General features: G+C 43.1%; 2 protein-coding genes across 3 annotated transcripts in view; one reads left to right on the top strand and one right to left on the bottom strand.

Moving 5' to 3' along the window:
• Positions 1-1,051, bottom strand: part of TTL (tubulin tyrosine ligase) — a 39,610-nt gene extending 38,559 nt beyond the window's left edge. The window contains exon 1 of the mRNA XM_042440512.1: positions 694-1,051. Within this exon, the coding sequence (XP_042296446.1) occupies positions 694-850 (157 nt within the window). The 5' untranslated portion in view covers positions 851-1,051. The remainder of the gene's footprint in view (positions 1-693) is intronic.
• A 1,131-nt stretch (positions 1,052-2,182) lies between these two features.
• Positions 2,183-17,375, top strand: part of LOC121919816 — a 28,112-nt gene continuing 12,919 nt past the window's right edge. Inside the window, exons 1-5 of one of the 2 annotated variants that reach the window (XM_042446753.1) lie at positions 2,183-2,817; positions 7,355-7,579; positions 8,225-8,408; positions 10,210-13,536; positions 17,006-17,098. In XM_042446753.1, the coding sequence (XP_042302687.1) occupies positions 2,762-2,817; positions 7,355-7,579; positions 8,225-8,408; positions 10,210-13,536; positions 17,006-17,098 (3,885 nt within the window). In that variant the 5' untranslated portion in view covers positions 2,183-2,761. Of the gene's footprint in view, positions 2,818-7,354; positions 7,580-8,224; positions 8,409-10,209; positions 13,537-17,005; positions 17,099-17,375 lie in introns of those variants that run through there. The other variant, XM_042446754.1, reaches the window with a different exon arrangement.

The raw sequence follows: 17,375 nt of genomic DNA, 5'->3' as shown, positions 1-17,375 counted from the left end.
TGGCACGGTGGTAACCACCGTGCCATATTTCAGTCTATCTCCTTCCATGACCTCCTGCCAGGGATCCCTGAAGGAATGTATAAGCAGATGCCCCAACCTGTGTTTGTTTGTGTGTAAATACTGTGTCTGTGTTGAAATCAACTTCTCCCTGGATAGTTTTTGAAAAAGTTACTTCAAAAAACCCTTAAAGGTGTTCAACATTTTCTGGGGCACTCATTTTCTCATTGAAGTAGATGACCCAGGCTGCCTGTGTGTGTAAATAGTGTGTATGGGTTTGTGTGTGTGTGTGTATCATGTGTATGTATATGTGTGTGTGTGTGTGTGTGTATACACACATACATATACATACACATTATACACAAACACATACATACATACACATACACACACAAATATATATATATATATATATATATATATGCACACACACATCATAGACACATGCATACACACATATATACACATTATAGACCCACATATACATACTTATACATACCCATCATACAGACACACACACAGAGAGAGAGACACAGAGGCAGGATGGGTCATCTACTTTCAGAAGATGACTGTATATAACAGCCAGAGAGAGAGCCAACACCCGAAGCCTCCTTCCTTCCTTCCTCTCCGCAGCCCTTGCAGCCCGGCCTCCCATCGCCCATCCCCCGAGGCCCAGGGAGAGAGAGGTTCGCTCACCCAGCCTCCCGAAGGGCAGCCGGTTCCTCTCGCCCAGCATGAGGTGGAAGCGGGGGTTGTCCCTCCTGAGGCGCCTCCACTGCCCCGAAGAGAGCAGCAGCCGGGAGACTTCGGCGTAGACGCTGCTGTTCTCGTCCCGCACCACGAAGGTGTACATCCCGCCCGGAGCCCAGGCCAAGGCCGGCCCAGGACAAGGCAGCACCAGCAGCAGCCGCCCAGAGGAGCCCGGAGCGGGGCTGGAGGGGGAGCATCAGGCGGCGGAGGAGAGGGCCATGCTCCGCTCCGAGGGCTGGGCTGCTCCGGCCCCAAAGAAAGGCAAGCCAGAGTCAGAAGCCAAGCAGGAGGGCGACTAGGGACTCGGGAGGAGCAGGCATCCCCCGGAGGCTCCCGGGAGGAACACAGAGCCCCCGGCTAAGAAGGAGGAGGAGGAGGAGCCCCTTCAGCAGCTGGAGGAGAAGGAGAAGGGATGGAACTCTAAGCTCCGAGGCCGAAGGGGCCCTTGGCTGCTGGGCTGAAAGGGGAAAGAGCAGTCTCTCTCTCGCTCTCTGTGTCGGAGGATGGGGTCCTCTCCTCTTTGGGAAGATCTGGGCCTCTTCAGAGGGGCTCCGAGGGGCTCCCGGCCTCCATCCCGGGAGGAGGAAGAGGAGGAAGAGGCTGGTCAGCAGAAGGGAAGCCTCAGCCCCGCCGGACGGAGCAGGAGGAGGAGGCGGCAGCCCATCCTGGGCCCTCCTGGCCCCGAGCCTGGCCCCTGGGAGGCAGAGAGAAGGAGGCAGAAGGCCCCCGGGAAGAGGCTGGCTTCCTCCGGGCGAGGGCTACAGTCTTGCCTTTCTGCCCGGAGTCCTTCCTCCTCCTCCTCTTCCCAGCCCGGCTCCTCCTCCTCCTTTGCAGCCTGGCAGCTGATGGCGGGGGAGGAGGAGGAGGCTTCGCTGGCGGGGGATTCTGGGAGTTGGAGTCCCCTCCTCCTTCTCCCCAGAGCTCTGCTTGCATTTGAAAGGCTTTGCATCGCCTTTGCTTGCCTTCCTCTCGCATCAGGCCCCTCTCCCCCCCGTCCTCCTTTTCCAGGACCTGTCCTCCATCTCCTGCCCAGGAGGAATTTGCACACTGTCCTCCCATTGGAGCAGGGCTGAGAAGCCCATTGACTCCCCCCAGGTTTGCTGTTCCCCTTGAGAAGGGAATATAGAGTTGTAAGTAAACCCTGCAGGGTGGCCAGGCGTCCTCCTTTTCCAGGACCTGCCCTCCATTTCCACCTCCTGCCCAGGAGGAGCTTACAAACCGTCCTCCATTCGGAGCAAGGCTGAGAGGCCCAGTCTCAGTTTCCAGGACATACCCTCCATCTCCATCTCCTCCCCAGGAGTCTGCAAAATGTCCTCCATTTGGAGCAGGACTGAGAAGCCTGTCCTCCTATTCCAGGACATGTCCTCCATTTCAACTTTCTGTATGGGAGGGATTTCAAAATGTCCTCCATTTGGAGCATGACTAAGAAGCACGAATTGACTTTAGCTTTTATTTTGTAATGTCCTACATTTTTCTAGAATGTCCTACATTTTGGCAGTGCCTTGTCCTCCAATGCGGTTATGACATCTGGTCACCCGGCCTTTGGCCTGGTCAAGGAAGGCCATTTTTATATATTCAATGCACTCCTATAACCAGGGACACTTTGGCTGTGTATGTCACAACAACAACAACAACAACCCCTTTTATCACATTTGATTGCATTTTATTCTTTTAAAGAGTGGTGTGTTTTAACACTGTAATAGTTTGATTCTAGTTGACTGCTCACTTTTTGTATGCTTTTAATTGTGTTGCCCTTTTCGGTTGTGAGGCGCTTTGAGTCCCAAAGCGGAAAAGTGGGATATAAATAAACAAACAAATAAATAAAACAATAACAACAACATCAATCTGAGCTGCATTTTCTGGTTAGCCCCTTGGCAGGACCACTGATGCTGAATGTCCATCCGACCAGCAGCTGCCTGTTGCCAAGAGAGACCTTTGCGCTGCCCAAGGGCTCGCATTACGCATAAACCCACAAGGCAATATACATTATTTATAAAGCTGCCATCTCTGTTACATGAAGGAGAAGTGGGTTTTTTCTGGAACCGAAAAAGAAGCTCCCTCAGCAGAAATGTAAGTTATCATTCATCTTTTCTCTCACATATTAAGCATGTCCCTCGAGGTGCATGTATGTGAATGATGCTCAGAAAAAATGAGGTGTTACTGTATTTCCCTCCCTATCATTTTTAACCTTCCATTCATGGAAGAAATGACACACTAGCCAAGCCATTCCCTCTATTGCCTGAATCTGTTGGAGTGTCCTGATATTTATATTCAAGTTTTAAAAGACAGATGATAGAACAAGAATAGACATGTTGAGCATTAGAATTGCTGCCATTGGTATGCAAAATTTCAAAGTATTTTAATTGCTTTCACGCCACATTATCAGAAAGAATCAATCAGCCGATCAGTCACATTATTTATACCCTGCCTTTTCTTAACGTCTGAAACATGCTACTAAAGAGGCTGCAGCCTTTTAAAACTAAAGCAATCATTAAGTTATTCTGTGACTGTTTGCCTTCAGGTTGTTTGTGGACTTAGGGCACCCCCATACATTTCATAGTGTTTTCTTAGCAAGGAGTACTTAAAAGCGGTTTGCCATTTCTTTCCTCCCTATGTATTGTACCAGTCTATTTTTATTGTACCGGAGACTTTCTGCCCCAGTTGGGCATTTCTCTTCTGTTTTATTGCCCTTGTCAAGCAGGGTTTCCTGGAACTCTTGCGGACTGAAAAGAAAACAGCTTTTTTTGAACTCTAGATATTTTTATGAGAGCCAGCGTAGCACAGCGGTTTGCGCATTGGACTAGGACTCTGGAGACCAGGGTCTGAATCCTGGCTTGGCCACAGAAACCCACTGGGTGACCTTGGGCCAGTCATGCAGGGCATGGCCATGACAAAACCCCTCCGAAGAAACTTGTCAAGAAAACCCCACAATAGTTTCATCTCAGGGTCGCCCTGGGTAGGAAATAAACTTGAAGGCACACAACAACAACAACAACAACGACAAGAAGAACATATTTTTATATAGGGATTCCATGAGATCTGAAATGTACGGTATTTCCAGGGTTCTTTCAGTCTGCCTTAGGTTATAAATACTGTGTTGCTCTTTGAGTTACATGTTGAGTCTCCCTTATTCAAAATGCTTGGGACCAGAAGTGTTTTGGAATAATAATAATGATTATACTTGTCTTTGCATATATGTACACTTGTCCCTCCACAGTCACTGGGGTTAAGGGCACAGGGCACCTGTGAAGGCGGAAAACCCACAGATAACAAAAACACTATGTTTTTTGCTGAAAGAACAGCTCTCTAGGAATCTCTAGGTCTGCATCTCTGTGGTGAACATGTACCAGACACTGACCATAGAACTGCGCTGGAGGAGCTACAAAGGCCTAGTGGAGTGTTCTCTCTAGGAATCTCTAGGTCCTCCAGTGCGACATTTGGTTAAAGTTGACCACAGAGTTGTGCTAGAGGACCTAGATAGTCCTAGAGAGAACATATGAATAAAAGACATGACTAATCTAATCCACAAAAGTCAAATGCGCAAATGTGGAGGGACGAGTGTACATAATTAGATCTCTTGGAGATGGGAGCCAAGTCTAATCACACAGTTCATTTACATTTCATAAATACAATCAACCCTCCTTATATATGGACTCAAGCATCCACGGCTTGAAAATATTCAAAGAAAAAGTATGAATTCCTGATAGCAAACCTTGATTTTCCAATTTATATAAGGGACACATTTTGCTCTGCCATTGTATTTAATGGGACTCGAGCATCCATGGATTTTGTTATCCACAGGGGATCCTGGAGCCAAGCCCCAGCGGATAACAAGGTCCCACTGTACCTTATAGCCTGAAGGCAATTATATAGAATATTTTAAATAATGTTATGCATGGAACAAAGTGTGTGTACATTGAACCACCAGAAAACAAAGGTGCCACTCTCTCAGCCACCCATGAAAAAGTTTTGGTTTTTGAAATATTTTGGATTTTGGAATTCTGGATACGGGAAGCTCATCCTGCATCACCTGACCAGGCCCAGGCCCTTGTTTATGCTCTGATTGGTTGTCCCTAGCAGATCTCTCTGGCATTGTTTTTGTCGGGTTTAGGTTTTTTTAGCAGTCTGAAGGGTCTTGTCCTCTCAATCTCTCATGCTTCCGGTCATCTAACCACTCCTCTCAACATTCTTCGTCTCCCTTCTTAGTTGTTGTTGATTTCTAGAATGACGTATAGATTTCATTTATCTCAACGTGGTTGGGCACGAATTAATTGTCTGGATAGACATATAGCCAACAATAACATATGCTGAGGCCAGAAGAGGAGAGAAGATCATCCAAGCAGAAAAATGAAGTAGACTTCAGAAAATTTCAAAGTATGCAGAATTATAAAACCAGTATTCATATTTTCCAACTACAGTATCCCAGTTTGGCAGGGGCAGTCCTGCTTAATTCTTTGCTGACCCACTTTCTTGGTTGTATCTAAAATGTCCCAGTTTCCCTTTCCTAATCCCACTTCTCTTTCATCCTCAGTTTATTTTAGTTGGTACAAACTCAGTTCAGACTGCAAAAATAGTTTGCACTCAGTTAATTCAGCTGCAGCAAGAAGAGAAGGCAGAGGGTTACCTTTCCTAGTTTGTTGGACTTTGTTCCTTCCCATTGCAGTATGGCCTCCATATCCATAGGACCGATGACCATAGTTTCATTTATCCATGCCTGGAAAAAAAAGGTCTCTCTAGGCTTCTGGAAGTCCTCCAGCATGACTCTAGTGTTCAACCTCCAGTGGAAATATAGGGTTCTCTGATAACCGCAGTTTCTCTTATTTGCAGTAACCATGGGAATGGATGATCTCTTGTTACATATGGCCTGCCAAGGCCCCCAAACCCCCAAGGTCCTTCTTGATGGAGAAAAAAGGGTTTTACTGCCCCCAAATGGGTAATTATGTCCCATTTGAATACAGGGACATGATTTTCCATTTGAATCCTGTTTCAGGGGGTAGAACTTTTGCACGGCTGAAAACAACTTTTTTCTCAAATCCAATATCTGGTCACTCCCAGTTTTGTAAAAATGGGTAGATCCATACCATTGAAGGTTCAGACTTCCCTCCCCTGTTCTAGTTGTTCATGAGCTGTTAAGACTAAGCTGCTGGTGTTGTTATAAGTTGACATGACACACTGGAAATGATAATAATGCTTGGTGGCACAGTGGTTAAAGGCCTGTATTGCAGCCACTCACCCAAAACCATAAGGTTGCGAGTTCAATACTAGCCAGGGCTCAAGCTTGACTCAGGCTTGCATCCTTCCGAGGTCGCTAAAATTAGTATCCAGATTGTTGGGGGCAATTAGCTTACAGTTGTAAACCGCTTAGACACTGTTAGTTCAGTATAAAGCGGTATATAAATGAAGCTGTTTTGCTAAAGTGGAAGGTAGTAGGCAAAGAGGGAAAATGCCTTACAGATGGATTGTCTCAATCAAGGAATCCATGGCCATGAGTTTGCAAGAATAGCAATAGTATTCACATTGGAATGGAACAGGGTTGTCAATGACTGGGGCTCACTGAAGCCTTTCACTCATAGGGCCAGCATTTGTCAAAGTCAACTTGACAGCATATAACAATGAAGTCTAAGGGGCTTGACAGCCAGGCAGAAAGGGGCGGCGAGACCTGGACAGAGGCCGCAGCAACCAAACAGTGCAACCTCTGCAAGGCATAAAAAGAACCTGCTTCCAGCGGGTTCTTTCTCACATGCACCCAGGGCACCATTGGTCTCCTCGCATGCACTGATGACGTACATGTGGCACGGCGCCATTTGGATGCTGCATCACACATACCTCCTCATGGCGGCCCCCAGGTGGATGGGGGCGAGCCATCATGGCAGCTGCGGCACATGGAGGGCTCGAGAGTGTGTGGACACTCCACTCTCCCGAGCCCTAAAATCAAGGTGCCAGTCTGTACTGGACCTAAGTTTCCTTAGTTCTCCTTTTCTCTCCCCACTCCGTTTCCCCTTGTGTTATTTGATGACAAATGCCAACAACAACTCCGGTCACCATAACCTCACCATTATCCAGTGTGGCTAGGATTGATGGAAACTGAAGATTTGTTTTGTTTATCTATTTATTTGCTTCGTATTTATTTATTTATCCTGCTCTTTTCTCCATATGTGATTAAAGCATTTGAAAATACATCATGGACCATATATCAGTCACTAAAGCTGAAGGAACATGAGTCTGAATTATTAATCAGTTCTTAAAAAACAACAACACAGCAGCTAGATTAATTGGGTAGATTATAGTCAAAGTTTGGGCTCATTCACACTAGAGCGCTCTGACTGCATCGGCACTGCAGAAATAATCCAGTTTGACACCACTTTAACTGCCATGAAAACATCCTGTGGGATCTCCAGTTTAGAGACAGGTGTTCTTAGCCAGAGAACTATACTGGCTCATCAAACTAACCCCATCAAACTCCAAGATTTCCTAGGATGTTGTCATGACAGTTAAAGGAGAATTGTTATGCTATAACTGTGTAGTGTGAAAGGGCTTTTAGACAGCTGGGGTCTAAACCCTTACATTGTGGAGATGGCTCAGATAATTGTGGCTTTTCTATTTCCAGAGCAGAAACAATGGAATCCTTTTCTCTCAATGACATCTGCGACATCTGTGCTGTTGTTTATACCAAATCCACTGAGAGAATCATTTCACCCATGGTTGCTGAACTTTACCATTTAATTATAGCAACAGAACTAGGAGAAGTGAACTATGAAGGGCTTTCTGGTTTAGAGACGACTGCTGAAGAATTAGCTGGGGCTACAGAAGAGCTTGCCTGTATTGCCAGGAGGTAATATTTGTTTTTAAAAGATAAAAATAATTCATAGTGAGATTTGAACTCAAGTCAGTCAATTGACTTACTCACCAATTTCTCCCCTGCTGACAATTCATTAGCAGAGGGAACAGCTAGTAAATTTCAAGTAGACTTGTGGACCTTTGAAGGCTATTTTACACATTATGCTGTACCAAACCTAGTTTCCCGCTCAAGAGAAGGCTGTGGCTAATCCTGATTCTTTGAAAAGGATTTCTGTTGGGTGAGACAAGTGGGTTTTAGAGGCTGCAGGTTTTGAATCCCCCTGTTCAATGGCTGAATTCAATATCTTCAGGTCAGAAAAGGTCCCAGCAGTAGCTCTGTTGATCATAAATGAAAATCAAAACCCAACAACAACAAAAAACCTCACATCCAAAATACATTTTCTGGTGATACCTTTATTAGGACAATCAAAATGCACCATGCTAGATTTTAAAACTTCTTCGTTCATTGTGGCCACTGGTCATGCTGGATGGAGAATTTTGGGAGCTTTGGCCCAAAAGGTAACTTTACCAACCTCTCATAATAATGTGATCTGATTTGTGTGTGAGTGATCCTAAGGGCAGGTTTCATTAATTCTAACAGTGTGTGAACATCCGTCACTGAGCTTTTGTTGACTTTTAGGCTGGCTGAGGAATCAGAGGATGAGGTATTTCAGCAGGTAATGATGCCAGCAGCTGAATCTCTCCTGATAGCCGGGAAAAACATCCTTCTGGTGGCACAGAAGCTCCACCTTCAACCTCGCACTGATAACTGTATTGGGGAACTGGCTGTATCTGCAAAAAGGATTCTTTTGGAAACCATAAAAGTACAGTAAACATGTTTTTAAAAACATTTAAAACATATTTAAAGTAAACTTATATTTATAAATGTATATGTATAAAAAGAGGCTGGATGTCATCTATTGGGAATGCTTTGATTGTGTCTTCCTCCATGGAAGGAAGTTGGACTGGATGGTGTTTGTGGTCTCTCCCAACTCTGTAGACTTTATCACATGGGAGGGAATCAGCTAAATCCCATGCAGAAATGGTATTTAAATCCAGGAAAATCCCACAAAAGCAGGACCCTTTTAGACACATCAGGGGCATTGAGCATTAACATGACATTAACCAGCACAGTAAGTCGCAAAATCTCACCACTTTTTACTTTCAGGGAAATCCCAAAAGTAAAAAGTATCTCCCGTGTGATAAAGTTCTATGATTCTATAAAATACAGATTTGTATGGTTCCCCATGTTTGAAGGGTACCATTACTAGTCAGGCACTTGCTGAGAAGAGACAAGTGAGTCTGAAAGCCTGTCATGGTCCATTAGTCGAGGTCCTTGTGTGGCTTTTGAAAGACAAACTACCTCCAATTCACTCTGCTTCAGGGACCAGCCTTCTCACACATTTCCTGCCCAGTACTGAAATGAACAATTAGGCTACTGTAAGTGGCAAAAGCTGTGAAACATGTCAGGTTGCCAAATTTTTTAGCCAAAGCTTGTAGCTATGCCTCTGAATAGCTAGAGGAGCAGCAGCAATTTGTAAATAATAACTTTATGAATTGACATGCGCTGAAAAGTCTTCACCTGCTGCAAATCAAAAAGACTACTTAAAGCAGGGCTGTGGCGTCCACAAGGAAGCTAGAATGGGCTGTAGCACTTCCACAAGTCTGATTATTGAGCTCTGGGCTCCTGGAGCCTGCCCACCTCTGTCCCATGTGTATGTCATGCAAGACCTATTTAGACACCATTTTAACTGCCTTGGCTCAATCCTACAGAATCCTGGGATTTGTAGTTTGTGAGGCACCAGCACTCTTTGGCAGAGAGGACTAAAGACCGTGTAAAACTACACAGGATGGAGCTACAGCACTTAAAGTGATGTCACACTGCATTATTTCTACACCATACATTTCAGAAGAAGGAATTGAGGAAACCACCTCTGAGTAGTTTTTGCCTAAGAAAAACCTATGAAATTAATGTGGTTTGTCATAAATTGACAGGTGACCTGAAGACATATACACAGCCCACACATCACACATTTTAGATTTGCAAGGACAATTTTTTAAACATGTCTTTGCAATAGGATGCATTGTTATTGAGCCAACAAGAATGAAGTGGTACAAAAGAGAGCAAGCCAAGGGTGAAAAAGACAGTTTGGAAGACTCTTGTCAAAATAATTGATACAAAAATGAACTTTGTAAAAAACGTCTGTTTGAAAATACATTGTTGACTGTTAATTTATAGTATTTGCTGATTTATAGTATTTGTATTATTTTATTCTAGTTCAAAGATGGGAATCATACTGTAGATACTCCAGATGCTGTAGGACTGCAACACACTATTGTTTATGATGGCTAGGTCTATTGGGACCTACTGTCCAAGATCATGTGGAAGGCTACACAATTCCCACCCTGTTCTAGTATGATCAGATCATGTAAAAGCTATGTTTTGACTATAACTCGCAGGACAGCTTTAGCTACTGGACATGCCAACTAGGGGATTCTGTGAACTGTAATCCCTCAAAAAGTTGTCCAGCAAGCAATGCACTAATATTTTATATTTTTTTCCTTGTGTAATACAATGGATTGGAGGGCAATGTTAATTTTTTTTCATAACATTTAATTTACTAGGTCCTCCAAACAGAAGATAATGCTGCAGTCAGAAAGATAATCCAAGCTGCCTGTTGGCTCTTGGACTGCTTGGTCATGCTTGAATCTGCTGAAGATGTATCAGCAATGCTGGCTGCTTTCCACACTTTTTCAGAGGCTTTGTTGCTGCTGACCAATCTGACAGAAAGATTCCTCTGGGATCTTAAAGAAGCTGCTCATCAGACGCACTTGGCTGAATGCCTGCAGACCCTTAGAAACTGCATTCCTATGCTACATACAGCAAAACTCAGTAACCTAAAATATCCCAGTGATCAGCAAGTGAAGCTATCAAAAAGTTATGTTTTTGATTTGGCAAAGAACACAGTTAAGGAGTTGATCTCTCTGCTGAGCAACAATGCAGGGACCAAAAGGCTAAATGAAAGACATGGCCTCTTTCCCCAGTATTTGCATAAGCTTTTGAACCTCCTGTCCAATCCACAGCCTATTGATCTACAGGAGGGCAAGTTAAACATCCTCATAGAAGTGGTGGTCTCCTGCTGCATGCTGTTAGCTGATTCATCAAGAACAGCTCAAAAGCTGGAATTGGTCAAACTTTGTTATCATGTTCTGAAATTCAGAAAGGCAATTGCCATGGAGGTGTGCATGGGTGATGGGTTTCCAATGGAAAACCAGATAGACGAAAACATAAAAGAGAAATGTTTTGCCATGAAAGCTGTTCTGGAAAACCTTAATCAAGCGGTGCATACTGCTGTTCTCTATCAGATCCTGGACAATTTTGCTGAAACAAAAGGGCCACTGCTGAGATTGGTAGAAGCTGCTCTAGAATCATGTTCTTTTGAGAACGGGGAACTCTTAAGAAAACTGAAGCCTCTGGTTGCTCAATTCTTCAGTCATTCTAACCAGATGCTCAAAGGAGCCAATTTTGTCCTTGCCACATGCACCGAAATAGAAACCGGACAAGACATTGAAGATTGCATTGGCCATTTGGGCAGACTTCTTGCCACAGTGCCTACCCTCCTCAGCAAAAAGAGTCCTGGTGATGAGAGCATGGTTGAAAAGTTACACTTCTTGTGTCAATCATGGTCAAGCACAACAGAAAGTTTGCTGACATGTTTGGATAAAGTGGTTAACCTACGTGAATTTCTTGATCTCGGAATTCAGGAGATGGTGAGACACAAAGAAGAGAGTGAGAAAGCTTTAGAGAATCAGCACTCTGGAGAATTTTCTCACCATGTCTCCAGTCTTTCCAAACAAGCCACACAAGCAGTAGAGTGTGTTACCAGACATGTGAATCGCTCTAGGGACCCCATTTTCCGGAATGGGCTGCTTGTTTTACTTAAAGAACTAGAAAAGAGCCTATTGCAAGTGAAAGCTGCTACACATCAGTGTATGACAAGAATTGATAGTCAGCAAGCCAAAGATGAATATTCAAAGAAGACAAAAGAACTGATTGAATCAGCTTGCAATGTCAGAATGGGGCTAGATGAATGCAATCAGCCAGATATTCTCAGCCCACTTCGGTTAGGTGTTCGAAATCTCAACATTTCCAAAGACTTTCCCAGTGGTTTCACTCCACAGGATCTTGCAGAACAAGATCAGTGCAGAGGTGTTGCAAATGATGATGATGAACAATACACTATAGAACAAAGAAGTTCAAACAATTCAGAATTAATGACAGAGTTGTCAGGCAACTCTCTTCCAGCCTCTTGTCCTTCACAGAGAGGCAGTATTTCATTCTCTGAAAGTGCAACTGGAAAAGTGGATTTACATCCTTTGATCAGTGAGCTTATAACAGCAATGGAAATACTCAACACCACAAGGTTGAACAGTGCTTGTTCTGATTTATTGGAGTTTTCCAACTGTTATGTTGATGCAGCTAAAGAAGCTTTAAAAGTTGCCAAGACTCCTGAGTCTGAAAAACTACTGCATTACCGAGAAATAGTGGCATTAATCCCTTGTTTTATTAGTTTAGCCAAAGATGTAAATCCAAACCATTCTCCTAGCTCAGAGAAACGTCTGCAAACAGCAGTTTTGCTCTCTGAGAGATTTGATGAAGCTAAGCAATGTCTGACCACTATTGCAAGCTCTTGGTACCCCCTGGCTAAGCAGCTACTTTGCAATACCTCTGCATCTGATTTTGTGGACAGCGGACAAAAGATAGATGAGATAGTTCAGATTTTAGGGAATATTGTTCAACTGGCTGGCAAAGCCTCTCATGCAAACTATGAGAATGAGCGCTTAGAGTTTCCCAGACGTCATGAATGTTTTCTGCGTGTTCAAGGTAAATTCACCTGTGTGCAAGCCAGAACAAAACACTTGCTTGAAAAGGCACCAGTGGTTAATAAAGCTCACTCTGACCCAGCTCAGCTGGAGAGCTTTGATGCAAGCTGCATTCTCTGGTCTGTCACCATCCAAAGTTTCCTTAACTGTTTGGATCAGTTTATAGGAAGTGATGTGTTGTTCTTAAGTGACTTAACAAACACAATGGACCACCAGCTTTCTTTGCAAAGCACCATGGCAGTACTATCAGAGACTACTCTGAGAATACAAGAAGCCACCAGATTGTCACTTCTGCCTTGCACTGGACATGACAGCAAGAATGAAATTGTAGTGCTAAGGAAACAGATGAAAACACTTATGGAGTCTTTACTTCATGTTGCAGATGACCTTTCTGCCTCTCCATTGCCTGCCCCAAATTTGTCAGTCCGTTTTCAGCTTCTGCAAAGACAACTTGCCATAACAGTCAAAGTCCTTCTGCTTCAGCTGAATGTGGTCAATGGAGAATACCTCAGCAGCATCCAAAACATCATCAGACTAACCCAGGTTGTGCCTTGTGACAAAGAAAGTGACTCTGGTATAATCAACAAGGGGGACTTTGAAAAAGATGCAGGACAGCTTATGGGAAATATCCAGAAGGTCAAAGGTATAATCAGAGATGCTCCAGAGAACTCTTCTTCCTTGGAGGTGAAAGAGAATTTACTTTCCACTGTTGACCATCTCCTGCTACTTACTGATGAGATGATAAGAAGAACTGCGAAACTTCAAAGTCACCTTGACAAGGAGCATCTCCTGGTAGACAGTATTCTACATGAGTGGTCTGCTAAAGCTGGTTATCTTGTGAGACAGCTTCAGTCTACAGAAAGTATCAGTGAAAGGGCCCTCGAACATGTTAGGAGATGTTTGCAAAACAATGTGGAACATATTCATTCAAGTCAGCCTTTCTGTGAAACACAGTCTCTCTTGCATAAGGACAAGGATAGCAAAATGCCTCAGGATCTTGAAACTTCAACCCACAAGACTATTAGAACCAACCAACGAGCTTCCTTTGTCAGGGACACAGATAAAATGGTAACATTATCTCTTCTTCTAGATTTATTTAGTAGGAATTATTATTATGTGCTTTCATGATGATACCAATTTATATTTTTGCTGCTTTTTAGTTGTTTTATGTGAGATGTTCAGTGAACACTTCTCCTCCTAGGTCCTTTCTGTACAATCCCACCTGGGATGTTGCAGCCTGACATTCTGTTTTACATCATATTCTTTCATGGAGAAAAGCAAATTTTATACAAACTTTTTAGTGTATAATGCTAATGCAAAAATGCTTGAAAAATTTGGGCTGGTCCTTCTGAGACTCAGTGAAGCCTACCTCTTTTTTAAGATAAATTATTCTTTTGACATATGAAATACAATTATAATTGTATCTGGGAATAAAGAGTGGTCCTTGATTGCTGTTTGAACTGAGAATAAACAGGGGCAGGGCACTAGTTTTTTAGGGCTTCATCACAGAAGCTGTGTCAAGAAAGGGAAATGCTTTCCAGAAAATAACAAGAGGCAAACACTTAGATTGGTGTTCATTCCAAGAGAGTAATCTACAATAGCATTAACATTTCCCAGCATGTTCTAGTATCAATCTTTTGGTAGGGCAAAGGGTCTTCATGTAGCTTACCCTGCTTTATCAGCTAAAACACAATTTGACTTATGGCAACCCTGTGAATGACACACCTCCAGGTCACCCAATCATCAACAGCCCTCCCTGCTTAGATCCATCTGTAATGTGGTCTTCTCTTTTTCTATTGCCTTCTACCTTACAAAACATGATTGTATTTTCTTACTTGCTAATTAGCTTACTTGCTGTTCACCGCTATGATCTTTGGAATAGCGGTATATAAATAAAACAAATTATTATTATTATTATTATTATTATTATTATTATTATTATTATTAGTGAGACATGTCTTTTCATGATAGGTCCAAAGTACAACAGTTTCTGTTTACCTACCTTGGCTTCTAGGGAGAGTTGAGGTTTGATTTGCTCTAGGACCCATTTACTGATCTTCTTACAGTCCACATTATCTGTAGCACTCTTCTCCAGTGCCACATTTCAAATGAGCTGAATTTTCTCTGCTTTCATCACTGTCTACTTTCACATGCATATATACAAATGGAAAATATGACACCATGTACAATAACTTTAGTTTTCAGTGATATATCTTTACCCTTCATGATCTTGTAGTTGGAACATATGGTTATACTGATGGTTTTTTTCCTGGAGTCTAGAAGCGCCACCCCTCGCATGTGATGAGGGCGTCCTTTTCAGCCCATCTGTACCGGGCCTTTCTTTAGTAACTGTTCCAAGTCTTTGCAATTTTCTCTTAGTAGTATGGTATAATCTGCATAACTTAAATTGTTAATGTTTCTATAGTGTTTTGTGAGTTTTTTGGGCTATGTGGCCATGTTCTAGAAGAGTTTCTTCTTGATGTTTCACCAGCAACTGTGGCTGGCATCTTCAGAGAATGTTGATGTTTCTTCCTCCAGTTTTCACACCTCCTTCCTCTGAGTCTAGTCCTGCTTTACTTAGGAAACATTCAACATATAAGTTAAACAGAGTGATAAAATACAGCCTTGCTTGACCCCCTTGTCAATTGGAAACCATCCCTTTGTCAGCTGAAAACCTCAGTACCCATATCAAGCCAAGAGCTCTTTCCCCCCTTATTCCCCCCCCCTCGCAGCTTTCAAAGTTGCTTGGAAGTGAAGAGTTCCCCACTCACTTTCCCTCTAACTGGTGTGAAAAGAAGGAGTATTTCAAGCAGCCCCAAGAAAGTAAAAGGATTCCCTTTACTCTCTTGAGGCTGCTTGGAAGTAAAGTTCTACCATGTTCAAGCTGTCGACACACCACACAACACAAGGCCATTTCTACTCACCTCCTTTCCCATCTTCTGGGCCTGTAAGAGGAAGGATGGAGAGAATGAAAGAATAAGGTGGCGATGCTATGCCTGTGCAGTAGCAACTGGAGCCTGCAGGCTGAGATGAGGCTCATACCAGTACCAGTCTTCTTGCACGGTTTCCTACTTCATCACCATTGCCACTTTAACTTACCCATTGGCCTGCAAGGAGGAATCTGAGATTTACGGCTTCAGCTGGCCCAGCTGGCTGAGATATTTTTTTAGTCCCTTCAGTCCAGGATTTTCCTGGTTTTCTGGGAGGAATGGCAAACCTACCTCTGCTGTACCCCAGTAGTTCATTGAGTGTCATCTGACCTGGGAGTGTCATATTCTAGCGCTCTCTCTTGCTTAATTTTGAATTGTCTCATCATGGTAAAAGACATTAAAATGTGTTTTACCATTCCTCCTTCAGTGCAATACTAGACGTGTTAGCTATGGTGCCACTGCGTCTCTGATAGATCCTTTACCAGTGTCACTCCCCATTATTGCTGCTGCCAAGTAGCGATTTGGAACATTTAGCCTGGCTCTTAACAAGAGCATAGCCTCTTGCCTCACAGGAACAAGTAATCCCACCACCATGGAAATGTAGTGCCATTGGTGAGAGAGCACACTCACAAAATGATTTAAATGAACCATTTTACTTGGTGTGATAGGGTACTGGAGAGCCAGCATGGGGGTAATGGTTTTGATGTTGGACAAGGACTTTGGGAGAACAGAGTTTGTGGAAATAAGCAAGGTACTAATCTTAGGTGGACAACACAAGGCCAATGGGCCACATTTTTAGCCCACTCCCCATATTTTTCCATTAGAAGGGGAAAACACACTGACACAAATCCCAAATAGTGTTTTTCTCCTTTCGAACAAGCCATCTTTTTTTCTGGCTGGGAGCCTTTTATGAAACTGAAAATGGACGATCAGCTTTCTCTAGTTTGTTTTCTGGGATCCATTCGGAGTCCTGGGGAGGAGGGAATTAGCCCCCAGCCATGATGAACTTGCCCAGCATTGCATTTAATCAATCAATTACAGCTCTTCTGATTAATTAAACATTACTTACATTGCATGATGCTCTTTGGTCTAAATCCTATTATCAGGCCCAACTAGAGGTTATTGTTGTTCGGCGCATTTAAGTCATTTCTGACTTATAGCAACCCTAAAATAAACCTATCGTGGGGGATTCTAGACATGATTTGTTCAGAGCAGGTTTGCCATTGCTTTCCTCTGAGGCTGAGAGCATGTGATTTGCCCAGAGTTACCCAGTGCTTATTCATAGCAGGGAATCGAACCCTGGTCTCTAGAGTCATAGTCCAACACTCAAACCACTATGCCATGCTGGCTGAACTAGAGTAGACCCATTGAATTAATTGAATGTACTTCTGTAGTGAGTCACCATTAAACAATTAAGTTAATGGGTTTGCTCTTATTGAGACTAACCAACAGGATTCCAGCATTTATCCTTGGGGAAGATTGTAGTTAAGCATTGCAGTTAAATATATTATGCAACTTAATATAACAATAATTTAGAACCTTTTGAAGATTTACTTTTCTTTTTCTCCTTCTCTTGGTTTTCTGGTGTGTTGTTCCCCTCCATGTAGAAATGCTACCAGTATCTTAGTTATGAATCTCCAGCAGAGACTTCTATCAGGAATGAGCAGGTTGGAGCTACTGGGGGAAAAAACATAGACCAGGTGTGTAATCTTGGATCAGTTTTGCCAGAGCCAGTCTTTGTAGCTTGTATTTTGTGATAAATCAAAGATTAATCTACTAAACAATAGTATATCATTCAAAGACATAGCCATGTTAGCCTGGATCAGTCTGCAAAGGGATCTTGTAGCACTTTTGAGACTAAGTGAGAGAAATATCTTGGTACCATAAGCTTTCATAGGGATAAATCTACTTCATAAGATGCATGGAGCAAAGTGCCATACGTCACTCCATGCAGCTGAGGAAGTAAACTTAATAATA

This window comes from Sceloporus undulatus, chromosome 1 (genome assembly GCF_019175285.1).
Source record: "Sceloporus undulatus isolate JIND9_A2432 ecotype Alabama chromosome 1, SceUnd_v1.1, whole genome shotgun sequence".
Taxonomy (NCBI): domain Eukaryota; kingdom Metazoa; phylum Chordata; class Lepidosauria; order Squamata; family Phrynosomatidae; genus Sceloporus; species Sceloporus undulatus.
The sequence above is the reverse complement of the archived record's forward strand: the minus strand, read 5'-3'. Positions and strand labels throughout refer to the sequence as shown.